The following is a 21,007-nucleotide window of genomic DNA, read 5'->3' as shown; positions in this document are numbered from 1 at the left end:
AGGAATGAGGCAGCTCTAGCTCTGAGAAAAACAGGTTAATGTGGATGGGTCAGCACGTGGCTGGAAAATATAACCTCTCTGCCTTAGAAGATTCCAAACCTGATGTTATATCTCATGGTATTGCCATTTTTAATAGTGCTTATGATATGGGAAGCTCTTTTAGGAAGTGTGGAAGGAAACTTTAAAAAGCTTGAAAGACACTTAGAGAAAATATCTCAATTTTCTATCTACTACAGTATAACATTTTCCTGAAATGACCCCTAAACTCTGAAGTTAATCTAGGCCATGAGGCAGCTTTATTTCAATACATGTGTTTTGCATAGTCTATTGATTAGGCTCAGCACAGAATTATTTTTCCCTTCACTTACTGTAAACAAGGTACAAAATTAGCAACTTGGCCTGTGTCATTGCTGATGATAACATATGACTGGCTCACTCGGTTTCTGTCATATCCAATAGATGATGACATTTTTGAAAACCTATTTACATTTCTTTCTATCCAGAGCACAGTCTGTGAAGCATTGCTATCAGGCATAATCAGCGGTGAATGCTGCATTTTAGAAACACTTTCCATTGCAATCTATTTTGTATTTGGAGAGAAGTATAGAAATCATTTAAAATGTCTTCTATGTATCCTTGAAGAAATCCAACCTACACTTTACTTTGCTGTTATGCTTTCTCTATGGTGTGTTTTTTGTTTGTTTGTTTGTTTGTTTGTTTTTGGGGTGGGAGTTGGTAGCAGGGAAGTGAGGCAGGAGGTTGGGAAGAGTCTAAGATTTCTGTTAAAACTGTGCTGCAGAACTGTCTATTGAATGATGGTGGAAGAATTATGAAAGCAGCAGCTTAAGTGTAAGGAAAAAAATCCTGTTTTTTTTCAGGCCGTCCTTTGAAACTTTCAACATAGTTTGGTGCTTCTCAGCAAAATTTCAAGGTGTCTGTGTTTTCCTTTCAGATCTCCCATCAATAGCTCTCATATGTTGGCACCCATCTGCAAAGTATGTGCTGTGCACAGATGTTACAAGGTGCCCTTCAACTCCTTTACTCAAATCCGGACAAATCAGCTGAAACAGCTAATACCGTCCTGTAGTTAATGTTACTGGTGCTGTGCATCTCAGAGATTCCAAGTGGGACACGGAGGGAAACATGTCCTTAGTGAGGAATGGAGGGAAACCTGATTCATTTGTCACTTTAATTCTTATTCTTGGCAGGTTGGCATGGTGTAGACTGCTCAATCAATTGTCCCAGTGGTACCTGGGGACTTGGCTGTAACTTGACTTGCCAGTGTCTTAATGGAGGGGCTTGCAATGCTCTGGATGGAACCTGTACCTGTGCCCCAGGCTGGAGAGGAGAAAAGTGTGAACTTCCTTGCCAGGTAGTTTAATAAATATTATTAAATATACCAAGTGCTCAGTATTGCACTGTGGAATACTGGGCAAGGGGACACTCCTGTGATTCTCCTGTCTTAATGTGTATAAATCCTAAGGATCTCTGTACCTGTTAGCCCATATTTTACTGGGTTCAAGATTAGAAACACACACCAAAAAAATCTTCTGGAAGAATCCTACTGTGCAGCACACTAAAGCAAACAGAATAGATAGCCACGCAAAAAATGAATACGTACAATGAAGATGCAGAGATGAACATTTCCTCTACTTTCATACTGGAATGTTTAACCTGAGACTTTTCACAAGCTCACACAGAATGTGTGGAAACACTCAGTACCAAATTTTTTATTCTTTTTCAGCATCGCATGCCATCCAAACCACTTCTGTTAAACTATTTCTAAGAAGGATGATGAGAGAAAAACGTAGCAAAAATATATTCCACATCTAACAACATAATTTTAATTAAATTGCCTTATATCTGTGATAAACTTTCCTACCTTCTCAACCAGACATGAGCAAGCACCCTTTTCACCCAATTCCATGACAGATCTTCACCTTTGTATCAGGACTCAAACTTCCGTCATCTCCCAGACTTCGAGAACGGCACAATTAGAAATCACTGTGTATAGATGAAGACAAGTTTCTAATCAGTTTTGTTCCACATTGCAATCTGTAGCCGAGAGAAGCCATAAAAATATTTAATTTGCAAATACAAAAAATTGGAAAATGCAAAAGCATATTGTTTTACTAATCATTTGTTGTAAGTACATTTCATAGAATAAACAAACAAACAAAAAAAAAAAAAAGGAAAAAGGAAATTTTCTGCAGATAAATGTGGCTTTCCAGATTCTATCTTTTCCAATGGCAAGGTTCAATTTTCTGGGAGATTTTAAACAAAAAATCTGGGAAATTTTTTATTTTACCTCTGCTCTTCTTTTCCTGTCCTTTGAATATACATGAACCATATAAATTCTCCACCTATGTCATATTCAAGCTTCTGTCATTTTGGATTAGCTCTGCTTAGCAGTAATATGATAAAAGTACCCGAACTACAGCATATGACTGGAAGGCACACCTTTGTTTTGAATAAAAATTTGATCTATTGAACTGTTGTGGTATAGCATATGCTGATTCTGATATAGTAAGTTAAGTGGCAAACAAATTCTGAAATATTCTGGAAAGCTGATTAGAATGTCTACAGTGTGTGTTTATGCAGTATTTCCAACAAATGCATCTCCATCAGAAGACTATTTTTTTTTTGTTTCTAAAGCTGTTTTGTTTATTGCTTAGTGTCCAATTTTGAAGATTACCCAAGATCAATAACTTCCAAAAGTAACTTATTAAAACAAAAAGTATTTTATGCCATTTGTTCCACTGTTCCAAATATAGCAAAATAATGCTCAAAAGAATTTCTGTCTCAAATAACTCAGCATTTCCACACTCAGTGTCTTGGTCTGTCTCTTTTTCCCTGATTTATTTATCTCTGCATCAAATAATGTCCATAAACAGTTACACACTGTAGTGCATATTCTACCTCAAAATTCCAGAGTGGGAGAATAAAGAGAAATATAGTTCTCATGGGTCCAATGTCATCTGAATGTTTTTCTTGTCTGAGCAACATATGCAGATGGTTTATTTAAATTGATGTATTTCAATTTGTTTCATTAAGTTTAGAAAATCAATATCATTGCTCAGATTGTTAATCAACATTTGACTGAAGTTTGGAAAACATACATAGTAGACTAGAATTACCTCTTTTCAAAAATATATTTGAGAGTTTTCTTTCTTTCTCTCCAAATCTGATTAAATGTGTAGGAATTGCCTTTCTTCATCTTTTATTTTCCTCTCTATAAAAATTGATTATTGAGATGGGCAAAACACTACTTATCCTCAATAAATATTTGATTTTTTGTCTACTTGAGACTTGAAAGACTGGGGTTTGAATAGCTAAATCCTGTGTAACTTTACAGAAATGTAGACACAAACATCAAAGAACGGCAGATGAATTTTGATACAGGTTTAATTCCAGTTTTTAATGTGACTGTGACCAATTTTTAGTCTTGAAAGTAAATGATTGGTTAAACGTGGCATGTTTCTTTTTTCCTTTTTTTCTCCTTTTTTTTTTTTTTTTTTTTCTCCCTTGGTGTGGATTGCCTGAGAAGTATTATGTGAAATTACATTGTGTTTTCCTTGGATCATTCTTCATTGGTTTTTGCAGAGATTTTGTTCTTAGAGTAATTTTGTATGGAATTATTGCCTAGAAGTGTGTGCAACCTTCTACTGAAGAAGGAGAAAGGCATATTCAAATATTCACATATAGTGCCCTGAAAATTGGCAATGTTCTTTTGGCACAGCTGAACACACTGAGAAGGATATTCAGCTTATAACATTAATCTCTTGATAACTTTCTTTGTGGGTTCAAAAATGCTCCACATCCAAAATGTAATTTTATTTTTTGTTCCGTGTCATAGGCAGATAACTTCTCTTTATAACATAGTATATACTGTAGTGCAGAAGAAAAGACTGTTAATTGAAAGAAAGTAGTATAGTTTGCATTGTTTATGCAATAAACTTCACTCTGAACATGTATTTTAATATAACATTTTGCTTCTCTGTTTTAGAAATTATGGCTTTACATGGCATCCTTTTTTTGGCAAATAAGGAGATATCAGGGTCTGAGACAGAAAGGAAACTGAAATACTTGCCTGTTTAGGACCCCTGGGTCCCAGAGTAGGCACTCAACTGTAAGGGAAGTTAGAAGGATAGTACAATAGAGCTTTCATTACTACCACTGATAACATAGGCTACTATTTTCTGAATCACAGTTTCCAGACCCCTCAGTCTGTGATTTGTCAAGAGAATTTAATTAATTCTTTATCTTCTCCTTATGGATGAAAAAGTGAAAATGCACAACATTAAACTTTTCCAAAAGCCAGAAGAGTTTTATACTAAGTAAGCTGATTACAGACTTAGCAGAGATCTGAGGTTTCCTTCTAGGGCAGGACTGACCAGAACTTGTTCTCCTCTAACTCTCAGTTCTCGTCATCTCTCCATTTTTTTTATTTTATTTTTTTTTCCTGTCCACAGGACGGCACATATGGCATGGATTGTGCTGAACGCTGTGATTGCAGCCATGCAGATGGTTGTCATCCTACCACGGGTTACTGTCGCTGTCTACCAGGATGGTCAGGTACAAAAGAGACTGTTGCAAAGTATGATGAAAGTTTCCAGTATGATGGTATTCAATCTTGGCTTTTTGTGGGTAGAGGAGGAATATGTGGGCTTGGAAGAAGAAGGGGCCAGTTCTGTGGCTGTTGTGTCCCTTCCTGTGATTCACAGGCATGGGCATGGAAACTTCATTGGGTGTGGGTTCCACAGAAAACTGGAAACAGAAGGCAAAATCTTACAGCTTGGGCACCTCCACAATATGACTTCTCATGAAATTGGGGAACAACTGTAGATAATCAAGATTCTGCTGGCAGTTTTGTTAGGGAAGCATCATATCCAGAAACTGAGGAACTTTGATCAGGCAGCCATAAAGATCATAAGTCATGCAGAAGCTGTGTTGCCATATGGGTTTCTCAAACTTTTGAAAAAAAAAATAAATCTCTGTATATATATATTTTATCATGTAAACAGTTGCACTTTTTTTTTTTTTCTTTTTTACTAGGTTTCTCCAATATTGTCTATGTGGCTTTAGGAAATATATGTATTTAGTAACTTATCAGATTCATGTTTCACACTGTTGTCACCCTGTTTGTGTAAAGCAGGATCTCTGAAAACATGATGAAACTATGCAGAAGTGTGAAACATCATGAAATAATTAGTCACTTTAGAAGATTTAGTTCTCACGTAGATCTCTGCTCTAAGTGATAGAAAAGCTGTTCCATCATCATTAATGACTAGTTGAAACTGTAAGTTTGTCTGAGTGCTCAGGACTTTGTGTCCCACTGTTGCAAGGGTCTGATGTCAAGGAGAGACTCATACCATGTAAGGATGAGAAGTCAGGAAGAAAAACACACTGTTTTGTTTCTGCAGCTTTAAGAAAGGATTATTTTTTTTTATGCTTTCAGGTATAATAGAGATCTAGGCAAATTAGAGAGCAGGGCAATCACCGACAATAAGAAGTTTAACAAGAGTGACTGACAGATTCTGCACCTGGGAAGGGGCAACCCTGACTATACATACAGGTCGGGGACAAGAGGCTGGAAAACAGCCTCACAGAAAGTGATTTTGTTTGACTGCAAGTTGAATATAAGTCATCAGTGTGCTGTGATAGCCAGCAAGGCCAGCTGTGCTCTGAAGTGCCTCAAGCACAGCACTGATAGCTAGTTGAGGGAAAGGATTGTCCCTTTTTGCTCTGGGCTGCTGTGTCCTTACCTCAAGTGCCGTGTGCAGTTTGAGGTAGTACAGTCTAAAAAGGACATAAAACTATTAGAGAGTGTCCAAAGGAGGGCTGCAAAGACAGTGAAGGGTTTGGAGGGCAAGATGTATGAGGAGCAGCTGAGGTGCCTTGGTTTGTCCAGCCCAGAGCAGAGCAGGCTGAGGGGAGGCCTCATGGCGGCCTGCAGCTCCCTCACGAGGGGAGCAGAGGGGCAGGTGCTGAGCTCTGCTCTCTGGGGACAGCGACAGGACCCGAGGGGACGGCATGGAGCTGGGACAGGGGAGGGTCAGGCTGGGGGTTAGGGAAAGGGTCTGCACCCAGAGGGTGCTTGGGCACTGGGACAGGCTCCCGAGGGATGTGGTCATGGCACTGAGGCTGACGGAGTTCAAAGAGTGCTTGGACAACACACTTAGACATCTGGTCTGATTTTGGGGTGGTCCTATGCAGATTCTGTGAATATAATATGGTATTGTTCTTTCTCTGACACTTCCAGACATACTAGATGGAGATGAGCACGTAACCTGCAACAAGTTATCTAATGTACAAGTTTAGCACATTATTCTGCTCAAAAAAATTTCTTTGAGCTTATAATGTCCTCAGAAACAATCACTACTGATCTCCTTCTCCCTCTTCCTCTCCCCCTCCCCACTTTGAGTTTCACATGTTTATTTTTTAGCTCTGTAGATGGATCACAAATATTGTGTTCAAGCTACTTAGTGCTCTGTGTCTGCAGTTCAGGTTGATTAGTACTTACCCATTCCTTATTTGTGCAATTTGTTTGTAAGATTCTGCCAAGTCCTTTGAAGAGGCTTTTCTCCTTGTACCTCTCTCTTGTTGCTCCTTTCAGTGTGAAAGAGAGAGGCTTCCAGAGCCAGCACTCAGCTAACTGTTGTAGGATTTGATTGAATTTATTCTTTGCCCACAAGCTACACTGTGACTTGCAGTCAGGAACTTATACCTCTGGGAAATGAATACTACAGTAACGCAAAAACAATAGAAGTGGTTTGAGTGAATTGTAAACAAAACAAACAAACAAACAAAAAGATAAAAAACATGAACTATTATTCCATTGATTAATATTTCTAAAGGTGCTGCTTTGTCTTTTAGGCAACCATGTTGTGACTTTAACAGCCTTTGATGCTCTCATTGTCAGGTAGTCTCAGAATTGCATGTGTGTGTTTGGACATACTTCCTCAAATTTTTTTGAACTGTTTAAAGTATGATTTTTTTAAAAAAGTTAATAGACATATCCCACATTAAAAATTACATGGTCAGCTGGTGATCTTGAGCAACTTGGTGTAGATAGATATACGTTCACAAGCTTTAGAGGTACTGTCTGAAGTGTTACAAGTTTTCTAATACTGAGAGAAATCATCAGACACCAAAAGTATGTAAATGAATAAAGCCAGATTAAAAGAAGTAGGTTTGAAAGGCCACAATAAAAATCTGGCAACTTTTATAACAGATCCAAAAAATTTCCAACCAGTGCAGGATAGCTAATGTAGTATGTGACAAGAACTTCAGGCACAGCAGAAATCTTGCCTGTGCTTGAACTCAGGTATTGGAAAGGATAAAATATTTTTGCCTTTAGTAAAAGCTTGTTTCAATTTCATATTTATAAAGCAATAAGATTTCACTAGGAAAAGACTTCTTGCTTGATTATAGATATAATTGAGTATCTGCCCCTGGATGATGTCATCTCAACAGCGTGTGTATCAGACTAGTTTCAACATGTTGGTGATGTCTAGACACACAACATGACATAAATGGGATAGTTTGCTTTATACTGAGTGCCTGGAAAAATCCTACTCCCACACTTCACATGTCAGAGCAGTACCCATGAGGAATCTGTTCTTAGTGTAGACACTTATATTTAGAATAATTAAAAAAAGGAAAGAAGATCTTAGAAACAGGTTCTCAAATAGCTGTACTGTAATGTTACTTTGCAAGGATAGCATTAGTCCACAGGATTAAGAAAAGTTTTTGAATACATGTGTGGATGCATAATACATGAAGAAACAGATGGAGAATTTATTTTTTTACACACACACACGCAAACACACACACAGACACACATACACGAAAGTACTGAACTGCAAAAAATTATATTAGAATAGGTTAGTTTTTTTTCTATTAGATTTGTTAAAGTAACTGTCAGACTTAATAGTTTCTATTTGTTAGTGTTATTTACTCCCCATCCACGCTCCTCATCCCCCCAAAGGAAGGGAGAAAATGATTTTGGATCAGTCTAATTCTTATTTAACCCAAATGAAGGTTTTTTTTTTGTTTGTTTGTTTGTTTGTTTTTAAACAAGAATAAATTGATGAATCCAAGACAATACAAATGTTTTGATACCAACAGAATCACATAAAGCTTCTGAGAAGCTACTTTAAATGCAACATTTTTCTCAGCCTTCTGAACAGGGCAGATTTCTACTGCTCTGTTCTCCAGGGAATTTCATCAGAGGGAAGAGTTTATGTAACTTTGCAGAAATAAATCAGGGTTGGAAGATTTTTCCCTTGCTGGATGACACAGTTGTGCCACAGTGCTGGGGAAGAGGAAATACACTGCCCTGGTGGCAGTCACTGACCCAGTAGGGTGCGTACTCCCTCTGATAGTGTGGGAGCTCCGTGCTTCTGAAGCAAGCACAAGTGCTGTTGTCATGTACCACGGAGCAGCCTAGCTGACATGCTACCCTGCCCTTTGGTCTCAAGACAGAGCTGCAGCTGAGCATTATGTCAGCAATGAGGTCCTATGTGGCATAGTTTCTTAAAGAAGCTTTTCTTTATTTTTGAAAACGCTTGATGTATTATCTGGAAATTCCAGTTATGAATGAAATGGTAAGTTGTTTCTGACTACTGCAGTGTCAATAGCTGTTATAAAACTCTAGAAATAATTAAAATTTTTTTATTGACCTTCTGATTTTAATTTAGTTTCTTTTACCTACTCAGATTTTTCATCCTAAACAAGTCACTTCATTTATAGGACTCCTGTTAGAGATCCTACTCTCTGAGATTTACTGAGTGCTCACTATAGAGCAACTTAATTCTGCTGAGAAAAACAAGAGTTAAGGGTGATGTTTTTTTCCTGGCAATCTCACCATTCCATCACGTTCCAGGAGCCACATGACATGATGGTACAAATGAGAAACATCCGCCCACACTGAACATGATGTCTGCCCCAAACACTCTCATCCCTTGACATTTTCACTAGAACTTATAAATAACTTCTCTTCATTTAGAAGGAGTGCAATAGTCAGACAATGAAAAAGAGTAAGAAGCATTAATATACAGAGCCATGAATTAGAGGAAAGACACAGAAAATGTAACCTCCAGTAGATAATAAAGTCTCCTGGTAGTTTTTACCAAAACCTTAAGTTAACTTGTGTGAAAGAAGTTAACCTCTACCACCTATCTCAATAACCATAATCCATCAAGCACCACAGTACCTGTTAGTTTCATCCCATCATTTTTGCTGTCCTGCAAGAAGCTGTCAAAACACAGATATTCAAATTCCCTGAAATAGTAGAGAATTCATATTTCTGCAAATTGAGATTTTTCACAGAAGCATTGTAAAAGAGGCAAAGGTTTTCTTCTAGACAGTTTGTGTATTACACTGCAACATGAGTGTCAGTGGTAACACATTAATTCCTTCTGTGTTTTCTTGGATACAGTTCTGTTGGACATTTCTGTTTGTAAAGAAATGTCGTGTCATACTAATAACCACACTTGTTATTTTTAAAATCAATTTAAAGGTTGTGTGGTGCCAGGGATTGTGAAACACCAGTAGTCTGCTATCTGAACCAAAACAATAGCATTGGTTTATGGAAAAGACAGATGCAGAAATATCAGCCTACATTTTACCAGCACGCATAGTGTTTATAGGATATTGGTGACTTTCTGCTGTCTCGGACACCTGCTGATGCTAGTCAGATTGTCCATCACCAGATGTGTTGTTGCTGTGAGGAAGTGCTGTGTCTTTCCATGTGCTTCTGACATTATTTCAAGAGGCACATTTGTTACTGGATTATAACAGAGAGGATCGTCATCTGACACCCATCCCACTGATGCAAATAACCAGGTCCCCAGGGAAGCACCAACTAGACCTTTCCTATGCTCCTTAGCTTTTAGTGCTTACACAATTATTTTTTTTTCCACTACATGGAAGAAAAAGACACCAAAGCGTACTGTCATAGGCCTTTCTCACATTCAGACTGAGAAATGAGATGCTGCTGAGAGTGTGCATAGTGTTTGTGCCTTCATGCACCCAAGCTGGCAGCCTCTTCCAAGACATAGGTTTTCCTCCATGTCAGCTGATTTTGCCTCTGCTTCTGAAGCATGAGTTCCTATAGCTGTGAACATCAGTGCACCACAAAGTGAAGCAGTGTCATGATAAACTGTTTGCTTTCCAAACTTTAGTATTCAGTATTAGGCATATACTCTACCTCTGGACTTTATTGTGTCTGCATCTCTGTTGCCTATACTTTGCAATAGGTCTTCATGTGAAAGAAATAGTACTATTTTAAAAGAAAAATGTTAAATCAGTAAATTAAGTACACTTATTTTATACCTGTGAAGAAGGCAAGAAAAGGAGAAGTGTCTTTTTTTCTGTAATTTTCCTGTGGTAGACGATAAGAAGAGCATCACTGGGTCAGACAACAGTATGCAGCAACAATACAGCCCTCAGAAAGACACCAAGCTTATCTCAAAAGTGATTCTTCCACTAAAAATTACAGATACCAATGTTTGCTTTCAAGCTGATACAGCACTGGTTTTGTAAAGAAGCATTTGTATCTGGCTTCCTATCAAAACTCCTGGGTGCAAACTATTCTACTGCCACCAGTGAAGAAGCCTCAGTAAGAACATTTGGAGAAAAATCTTTGATCCTTTCCCTAGCCCCTTAAAGAGACAATTATATTTACTCTTCCGGCTATCTTCAGCTATGAAGCAAGGCCTTCTTTTCCCCTCAGGACAATGAGGATACTTCTACAGCATCTCTGAAATGTTCCACCACTTTCCTGTGTTGTTACTTCCTTTTGGCTCTCACCATTTGACAAAGAAGTAAGGAAGGAATTCTCTGTTTTCCCCCATCAGAAGTCTCAGACTCCTTTAATGGCAGTGATCTAGTGCTTAATAGTTTTTCTCAAATAATTAAAAATAATTAAATAAAAATAACCTTACTTTTTAATGTTTGGATAACTTTTATCAGACTAAAGGAAACAAAATAAACTGGGAAGTAATGCTTAGTCCAATAATAACTTTAACTTGGAAGATCATAAGAAATAATTGTTATATTTTTCCAGTTCAAGTGCTAAAACCCATTAACTCTATGTTGAACTGACTTGGACAGATCACTGAGTCTCAACATATTCAGAATATAGTATAGGGAGTATTTAAACACTCTGCTAACAAGGACAGAAACATTCCTATCCTTAAATAATTATTTTCTTCATTCATGCAATCACAAATGCTGGGGGAATGCTGATTTAGATGTGGGGCCCCTGGCATAAAGCACTGGGCATAAAATGCATGAGCATTTCTTCAGAGCAGCTTAGCTGAAGTTTATCATGACCATTCAGCTATTGCCTAGCAACTTGTGAAGGCCATCAAAGAGCTCTTTGTCCATTGCTCTGGCAAAAACATTTCCTCACAGATATCCTTATCACTATCAAAATCAACATGAAAACTTATCAAAACCAATTTTGTTGTATAAGAAGTTAATATTCACTTAAAACTGTATCAGTCATAAGCTTGCTGATACCATTGTGAAAGGTAAGTCTAATCCTGCTTCCAACTTCTAGTAAAATGTTATTTTCTCCTCTCTGATGTCTAGATTTTCTCTTCAAGCATAGCTCTTTTTATGGAAATATAAAGCATCAGGCTCAGGAAAATTCTTCTTTTCTTTTTCTGAACTCTTTTAATATTTCCAACACATTCTTTCTCAAAAATGTATGTAATTAATTCTGTGAAAATTTTAAACTCAGTTTCCCAGTTTTAAATGGCTTTTGGGCTCATCTAAATACCAGTGAGTGAGTGAGACTTACAACAATATTCTAAACAGAGATGCAGTAAACCCCTGAATCAATTTTTGTTTCTGCCCTGCTACATTCATTCTTGGCACTATCAGGCACAGGAGTGTAATTGATTTTGTTTATGATCAGTAGTGAATTTAATAAAATTCCTTTTATAGTGAAACAGATGCCATACGCAGCACTCTTTCAGTACATTATGTTGTCACAACTGTTATTCAGAGATACCTAGGATGCACTGTTGCTTTTCAAAGTAGAGGGATGTCATTCTGACTGCCTCCTCAAAGGTGGTGAAAGTGGGGAACAAAAGCTAAATTTCATTTTCCCTGATGCATAATTTTCCCTGATGTGTGCTGGAGGAACTTGCTCCTTTTTCATTTTTAATGGTGCTTGTTGGCTCTTTTAAGTTCTGTGGATCTGTATAGCATGGGGTCCCTTGTCTTTTCTATCCCAGTATGCCCAGTATCACCCTTTGACACTGCACTGTCATAAAGCATCCTCTGTGCACTGATCAAGACGATATAATTGAGCCTGGTGTTATTGTATGTCACTGGTCTACATAATCTCAGATAATGCACTGTGGTAACTCTTGGCAACCACTGACTTGTTAACAGTGACCATTGTATATTGAACACCACTGAAACCCATTAAGACTCTGTGAAAAATGTCTTTTCTCTGGCAGGGTTCACTGAGTGAAGCTCTGTATGATATGACAGATAACACTCAAGTGAACAGAGTGTCAGGCTCAGCACTGAAAGCCCCTGCATGTGTCGGCTTGTGCTTTCACAGACATAAACCCAAGTTTTCAGATTTGGGAACCTCAAGCAGAGAAGTCTGAAGTGTCTAAAATAAGTGGTCTTGTTTCTAAAATATGCAGTGATCTCATCCTGCTCATGTGCATCATCATCTCTCTGAATCAAACCGCTCTCTTCTATCTGGGTTCGTGCACAAGTGCACTTTAGGAAAAAAGTTGTCCCAGACTGCTGAGAGGGCAGTTTATGCTCTCTGCCTCTCAAATGTGGATGCAGCTAGGAGAATGACATTGCCCGTCCAGGCAAAAATGAAAAAAAAAAAAAAAAAAAGTAATGGTAGAAGAAACCTTTCATTTTTTGTTTGTTTGGCTGTGTTCTTGGCAATAAATTCTTTTCAGGTCAGTATTAACTAAATGATCTTCTACAAACTGTGCTTTTAGGTGGCCCATACACTGTCTGCTGATGGTTATTATCTGGCTTCTAAAAATCAAGTGTTTTCTCTACTGCCAGCATTAGTTGGTGCAGTCTATTGAACCACGTATTTGATTATTCAATCTGTTGATTTTCTTGCAAAGAAACAAACAATTTGAGTGTCTGGAGTTTCACCTTTCCTTTAATTAGAGACTTGGTCTTTGGATGTAGGCAGCTTTACACGGCACATGCTGTGGGGGTTGGGGAATTACCTCTGTGCCTGGCCTAGGAATAAACACTGTAATTATTTTTCAGTGTTGCTACAAACACTGGGGTTTGCTCTTCAAAGTTAAAGATTTTTTCTTGTCACATGTGAAACTGTTTTGCTTTTTTTAGGATCCTGGCAGCCACTGGACCTGTGGCATATTTTGCTGGAAATACTTACAAAGCAAGACATACTTGTGGTTGGATTCAGTCCACTTTTCCCTTAGCGAAGGGCTTCATTCAGTAGAGGCGCTACAATAATACTTAATTGTTAATGCAAAGTACTGTAGACACAATGCGGTCTGAGTTCCACAGTGGAGCCTGCTGGCATTTAACATGCAGCGTACTTTGTAAAAGCAGATAGTGTGAAAAAGAAACAGGAATGTTATATTTCACGTTTCTGTGCTGCAGTGGAAAAAAAGGCAATTAGGTGATGATAGTTAGTGGTTTGTGCTATGGCTCATGTATAGGGGTTCAGGTTGTGGGGATCTTCTAATCAATTTTATGCTAGAAATGGTTAGACAAAACACTGACTGACCAGCATCCTTAACACTGTTGCAGCTAAGCATTTTGGAATGCTCACATGGTGTGTTTTGAAACTCTTTGTGTGCACTACATTTTTCCATTTGGTATGAGGCTTAGCAGTAATCAGCTCACTACTAATTAGAAATCATTCTGTGTCCTGCACCCCATTATTAGACAAAATTATCTCAGACTTTAAGAATTTTTACATTCAGGGGGAAAAGTTCCTGCAATACCTTTTCATCAAGTATTTCCTAACAGAAAATTTGAAAATAAGCGTTTGCTGTTTTAAAGCAGTCATTATGGAGGTAGCAAAAAACATTGTTTTGCTACATTTGAATTACTTTCTACTTTCATTTCTCTTTATTGATACCAGTGGTGAGAGGAATAAAAGACTCTTTTTTTTTTTTTTTTTTAATATATACGTGTAACGGTCCTGGAAAATGATGGAGCTCTTCGTAATACCGAGAAATTTGCATTCATCTTTGTAGTAAGTCTTAAAGTGTTTGTGGGAAGGAAGCCTAGAGTTAGCATCCCATGGAGCTCTTATGTTCCATGTGAATTGGCTGCGGAAGTGCTTTCCTGTTACGGAGCTCAGGATCAGCCCTTAAGTACATCTCATCAAACTGCAATATAAAAGAAACTCATTGTTTGGGGGTCTGGGGAAGGCAGGAGCAGAGATACAGGTTTATCTTCTTCTCGTTCTATTCTCCTGATTTTGGTGAAGTTTTCATAAGCAGTTTTTTGTAGTAGTGTTTTAAAAAAATAGTCCTCCGGGAACCAAAGGTTTAAAACAGCTATGCATAACAGTGCTTTCTATTTATGAGCTGACCATTTGTTTTTTCTTTGTGGTTGCAGGCATACACTGTGACAGTGTGTGTGCTGAGGGACAGTGGGGTCCAAATTGCTCGCTGTCCTGTTACTGCAAAAATGGGGCATCTTGTTCTCCAGATGATGGAATCTGTGAGTGTGCACCAGGATACCGAGGCACCACTTGTCAAAGAAGTAAGGACAAAATAATTGCTTTAAAACTTCTGCTTCTTCATCCTGTAACTGGAATACATAAGATACATGTATGTTGTTAATTGTGCTGTCAAGTACAGTCCTTGATCAGACATTTTAATTTTCAAAATGTATGAGTGCACAGAAATGTGTTACCTGAACTCAGTAAATGTTTCCAACTAGTAGTGCTCTTCTCTTTGTCGTATAACTTTACTTTTATTCACATTGTGTGCAGTGACATTGTTACGCACATGACTTTTTGAGAAACAAATAGAGTAGGGAACTCTGTTCTAAGGCCAACATTTCCAAATGTTATTGACAAATGTGAATTTCTCAGTACACATCTTGACAGGTAAATAAAACATCCATGATTTTCAGAAACTAAAATCCTTAGCTTCCCACTGTCCCACTGAATCTGGTAGGAATCATTAGTTTAACTACTGCTTTTTTCTCTTTTTTTTTTTTTTAACATTTATTATGAAGCATCAGAGAATGGCTAATAGGATCAGGCCTCACAGTAAGTACAGGATAGCATAGGTGTGTATGCTTGCATTTAAAAAACTTGTCCTTGCAAACTTTAAGTGTTGCAAGAAGAAAGATACAGATGAACTGAGGCAATTCATACCAGAAATAAGGAGGGAAAAATAAGATAATGTACAGATATCTACCTAACCAAGAAAATGTATCACCATTTCCCAGCAATGAAGCTTTCTTAAGTTTACATTGTTGAAGCTCTGAGGGAAAGGTGCTCAGGGCAGAGAAATGTGAGTCCTCTGCAAATGGAAGGTAACAGTGTTTTCATAGCTCTCCCAGGAACAGGGTCAAGAAGCAGGGGGAGTAAAGCCCTGGCTATGGTACTCGGTCCTCTAGAAGTGGCAGAAAAGGAAGAAGGAGACATGAAATGATTACCAAAAGGTAGAGTGACGAAAAGGCAGAGGAAGACAAACAGTCCAGGAATGGGCAAGATTTCAAGCTGAAGAATGTGATTGCCTCTGGTACTTCTAAATCCCACATCAGTGGAGCATTAGTATTCCTTAAGCATTTCTAAGTAAGTGCAGTAATTATCCTCGCTATCTAATCTCTAAAGGACTTGCAGTTAATCAGATAATCCAAAGGTAGAGTAAATGTAACACTACATGTACAAATGTCCCTTGTGTTTTGGAACTATGCCTAAAATCAGGACAAGTGACTTCCATGCCAGTGCATCTCAGAGCCCCTCTCTGGTGCATGGTCTGGAGGCCGAAAGACAAAGGTCATAGGAATAATTTGGATCCCAATCAGAAACTGCCTTTTCAGTAAACAGGAAGATCTTTTGGTACGGTTTCACTTGGAAAAGTTAGTTTCTTAGAGAGATGTGGCCACCTAATTTGTATTAAGCGTATAACCAAAAGACAATCTTGAATGAAATTGAAATATCGAAAGATTCCAACAGCATTTTTGTCAGTGCTGATTGCTGCTGTGCAACATGTATTTCTTGTGATTGTATCACGTAGTATTCTAATTTACAAGGAAAAAATGATAAAAGGAATTAGAGCAACAAAGAAAGAGATTTTATGCAAAACTCCAACTCCTCTCTCCTCCTTCCCCACCCCCAAAGAAATGAGTACCTTTGGCATAAGTATTAAGTGGAGCACTTTGTATTTTTCGTCTCTTCTGTAGAAGTTAGGTGGTGTGTAGTTGTCTGCACAAGGTAATGAGTTACGGTGAGTATCTAGATGAATGGATGACTTGAAAACATTTGTACATTTTTCTGAGTGAAGAGCTGGCAATTTGTTTGCCAGGTTAGGAAACAGAAGAAGTTAAGGTTTAAGGTGACTGTATTCATTACAGATAAAGCTAACCCTGTTTTTTAAGGTACTTTTATTCCAATATACTTTAGAGGACATTCACATTGTAGAGGGCATATAATGTATAGGCAAGTATGCATAATATATGAAATATATATGCATATCAAACATAACACAAGTAAAATATGGCCTGAGAAGTTACATAATGTCAGATAAGTAGTTACTGACTATAGTACAGAAAGCTCCATAGGAAGATGAGCAAATCTTCCACAGGTATAAAGCATTGATCTGTACAAGTAGCGATGACCATTGCAACCCTTGCATATTTAGAAAGCAGAGCTAATTAGAAGTTATAAACAATTGCACTGAAGAGCAGTTCATAACTGTGTATAAAGTGCAGGAATCAATGGCAATTTGCTCTTTCTGATTCCAGTTTGTTCCCCTGGGTTTTATGGACACCGCTGCAGCCAGACATGTCCACAGTGTGTACACAGCAGTGGCCCCTGCCACCATATTACTGGATTATGTGACTGCTTACCTGGATTTACTGGAGCCCTCTGTAATGAAGGTACAAGCTATAGTAAAAACTCTGTGGGGTGCAGAGACCAGGCGCTGTTTTTCATTCCGTCTACTGAAAGTATAAAACAAAAAGTGATTTCTGTTGTGGCATGTGCAGTTTACAAATAGAGAGTCTTAAGCAGTTTAAAGCTCTCTGAAAGTATGAAAAATATCTTTCTTCAAAACAGCACTTTATGCTTATATATATTATTTTTATAATGAGTATGTATAATGGGCTTACCAGAATTTGTAATGCATGCTGCTATATTATACTAAGAAATACTTTTCTTGATCCAAATATAAATCTCTTATTCTTGAAATAAAGAAATCACAATTTTGTGCTGATTACTAAAGGAATTCTAACACTGGTAACTTGTTCTCAGTATGTCCCAGTGGCAGATTTGGCAAGAACTGCGTTGGAATATGCACCTGCACCAATAATGGAACATGTAATCCTATTGACAGATCCTGCCAGTGTTACCCTGGTTGGATTGGTAGTGACTGCTCTCAGCGTAAGTATCAGCTTTTTTTCCTTTATTTTTGAAGCAATCAAGGTTCAGCTACATAAATTCTCTCTTTGTTGGTAAAGAAATACTGGATAAATCAGAAATGAGGACTTCATGGTATTTAATTAAGAGATCCTAAAGTTTACTGCATTTCATTTGCACTATCATAAACACAATGAATTTTCTAGTAAGTGGGCTGGAGCATACAACTGGGTAATCCATTTTCAGTCTTCCTCTGCCTACAGATGAGTTTTAGAGAATATGCATCAGGCTTGTCTCAGAAGTGTGCTGCCAAAGGACAAGAGACAATGCTCACAGATTACATCAAGGGCAACTCTAACAGGATGCAAGAAAAAAAATTCCTCCAAAGCTCCAAAGTCTCCATTCTGGAAGAACTTGTGAAATTTTTATTGTTGGAGATCCTTGGAGTAGAATATTGGACCAAATGATTCCAAAGGTCTCTTCCGACCTGAAGCATTCTGTGATTTGTGAATTTGCATTGTGCAGAGGCTACATGACCTGTTATTTGCTAGCATGTGCAATTATGTAGTCTCCTCACAGTAAATGTTGTAAGCATCCCATGATTTGTATCCTCAGGACAGTTTTATGAATATTCGTGGCCTTTTTGTTTTGTTTTGTTCAGTTTTGTTTTTTAACTTCCATTGCATAGAGAGCTACAGGCAAGGCTCAGAACAAAGCCAAGATTTTCTCAAGTAGCAAGTCTGTACTGTGGTTGTGAGAACAAGCTCATTGTTCTTAAATTTGTTAACATCTTATTAGGAAATCTCTTTCGCTATGACTTTTTGTAAGTACTTTTTTTTTTCCTTCCTTTCATAAAGAAGTTTCACAGATGCACATTCTTAGTGTTGTTCTACCTCACTTGATTTGTGCATGGTCTGCTAATCAGTGAAGACTTGGTTACTGACATAAAAAGCAGGCCTGGGCCCTAGTTTTCTTATATTTGATCAAGTTATTTTATTAAATAATTACTAAATAAGGCATTCTCCAGATGCCTTACTGGATCCATACAAATTACTGTTGACAAGAAAGAACTAGATGAAGCAAAATTTTCAGAGGAAGCACATAGCTAATTGTATAAGGTACCAAAATCCACACAATCTGCAATGCATGCATGTAAAAATTTCAATCAATGTTACCCACTAAACCACATCTCTAAACACCAGGTCCAACCTTTAATGTAGCATCTAAGAGTGTATGTAGCATCTAACAGTGGAAATGCAGGGAGCAATCTTAGTATTGTTCTTCAGGTGTAGGCTACAAGATATATTTCAGACTTCTCTGTTCTCCTTCACATCTGGGGCTTGAAAGGCTTATCTCTTTAACTGTGCTCAGGTTGTCTTCAACTGTATGTCTTCAGATGAACTTAAGGAAGCTTACATGGCTTTCTCCACAAGAAAGCCATGTAAGCCATGTTAAGCGTCCTAGTTCCTAAGAATTGAATATGTATCACTGGTTTCATACATTCAGTCTTTTTGAGCACTTTTTGTCTTTAGTAAAATGAATCCATAACTTATAAAAGTCTGTGGCTATTGTCTCTAAATGGAGCAGCCCAAAATATTTGTTTAAAAGAAAAACTACGAACCCCAAACCAAACAGCCCTCTCATGTGCTTGTAAGCAGCTCTCCATTCATGAGTACCACAGAACTTGTCATTTGTGATTGATTACTTTCTCTTGGTTGTTTCAGCTTGCCCACCTTCACACTGGGGACCAAACTGCATCCACACGTGCAACTGCCATAATGGAGCTTACTGCAGTGCCTACGATGGAGAGTGCAAATGTACCCCAGGATGGACTGGCCTTTACTGTACACAGCGTATGTAACTTATTGTCCATTCATAGTCTTAACATGTCTACAAATCAGTGACAAAATTTTCCTTCAGTATTTTCACACTTTGTTAATTTCTGCTGCTGCTGCTAAGCCTTTCTCATCCAGAAGATGCAAGGCATAGCCTCCACGGTTGCAGGGGAAGGCCCTGCAAAATCACTGGAGGCGTGCTGGCCATTGCATTTGTGCTCCTTTTTAGCCTTCCTTCAGAGGAAGATAACCTTTGGCCACAGGCAGACATCCCAGTGGAAAAAGCTGTCATGTGCACATGCAGAACAAATGACTGGCATTCAGGTGCTACCACTATACCTGTACAGTTATGGCTGCGGACCATAGCATGGTTAATGTTAAATATGTACCAGGCAAGATGACGGTACCATGTAAATCTTTCACTCTCCAAAACCTCCCTAAGAAATACTGTTGCAGTGGAGAACCAACAACCAAGATAATAACATAACACAATGCTCACAAAAGCCATGAGAATAGCTTCTGGCTTAGCTGTGGCTGTGATCTACCGAGGTGTAGTCCCTGTTGTCATTCCAAAATGGTCAGACTACATCTCTGACCTGTAGCTGTTACATCCAGGGGGCAACTGCAACAGCAGCTGTAGGTCAGTAGCTGTAATTCACAGTTCTATGTAGAAACGATTTTACTTGGAACTTAGAAACATAAATTCACTAAGTTGTTATTCTATCATTTGTTTTGGATTTTAGGTAATTAGTACTTGAATACTGATTTTTTCCTGAGACCTTTTCATCCAAGTAAAAATACAAAAAGTACAGCAACTGTGTAGGTATGTGGCACACATTATGTGCTTGGCAACAATTCATACAAAGTCTGAGAAACTTTAGATACTGACAAGTTGTCTTCTTATCTTTATTACAAATTATAAATTAATGGCTTCAGTTTGGTTTATCAATAGAGGTATCCACACTTTCTGTAATCCGGGCACATCCATTATCTTCAAACTAACGAAAAATAAGACTACTGACTGTTTAGCATGCCATGTTTAAATAACGTTTTCATAAAATCAGAATTCTCTTTTTCAGCTGAACAATGTCATAGTGGCAGGAAGTAACACATACATTATAGTGCCATATGGATGCAGCTCTGGAAAACACTCACTGTTTTGGTTCAGCTGTCAGCTATCATGGTTATTTTGCTTCCTGCTGGTGAATAATGATCTCTTTGCGGTGATATATCTTCTTCATACTGAAATGGTATCTTTGTGAAGAGCTGAGATTCAATATGTTATTTTTATTCTTTTATGATTTGACATCAGCTGTGTAGAAAATATGTCCAAAGGTTCATTCATCACTAATCAGAATGACTGCTCTGGTTCACAAAGTACCCTCTTTCTCCTTAAAACATATTTCTTCGAGGAGCCCTTCTTGCTGCCTTCTTATGATCATCTGCTGTCCCCAAAATTTGCAATCTCATTTTTATGTATTTGTTGCCTAATGAATATTCTAAATCCCTTAAAATGAGGTAGGTCTTAATCTGTTGTGTTTATACAGTGCCACATTGAAATGGCTTTTCAATGACATACTTAATCAGAATA

General features: G+C 37.9%; 1 protein-coding gene across 3 annotated transcripts in view; it reads left to right on the top strand.

Annotated features, from left to right (window-relative positions):
• MEGF10 (multiple EGF like domains 10) overlaps positions 1 to 21,007 on the top strand; it is a 100,755-nt gene that overhangs the window by 69,094 nt on the left and 10,654 nt on the right. For all 3 annotated transcript variants that reach the window (XM_068666690.1, XM_068666692.1, XM_068666691.1), the window contains 6 exons: positions 1,209 to 1,372; positions 4,473 to 4,575; positions 14,605 to 14,751; positions 16,969 to 17,103; positions 17,477 to 17,605; positions 19,306 to 19,434. In XM_068666690.1, the coding sequence (XP_068522791.1) occupies positions 1,209 to 1,372; positions 4,473 to 4,575; positions 14,605 to 14,751; positions 16,969 to 17,103; positions 17,477 to 17,605; positions 19,306 to 19,434 (807 nt within the window). The remainder of the gene's footprint in view (positions 1 to 1,208; positions 1,373 to 4,472; positions 4,576 to 14,604; positions 14,752 to 16,968; positions 17,104 to 17,476; positions 17,606 to 19,305; positions 19,435 to 21,007) is intronic.

The sequence above is a fragment of the Anas acuta genome, chromosome Z (assembly GCF_963932015.1).
Source record: "Anas acuta chromosome Z, bAnaAcu1.1, whole genome shotgun sequence".
Lineage (NCBI taxonomy): Eukaryota > Metazoa > Chordata > Aves > Anseriformes > Anatidae > Anas > Anas acuta.
This window is presented reverse-complemented; position numbering and strand designations above follow the sequence as displayed.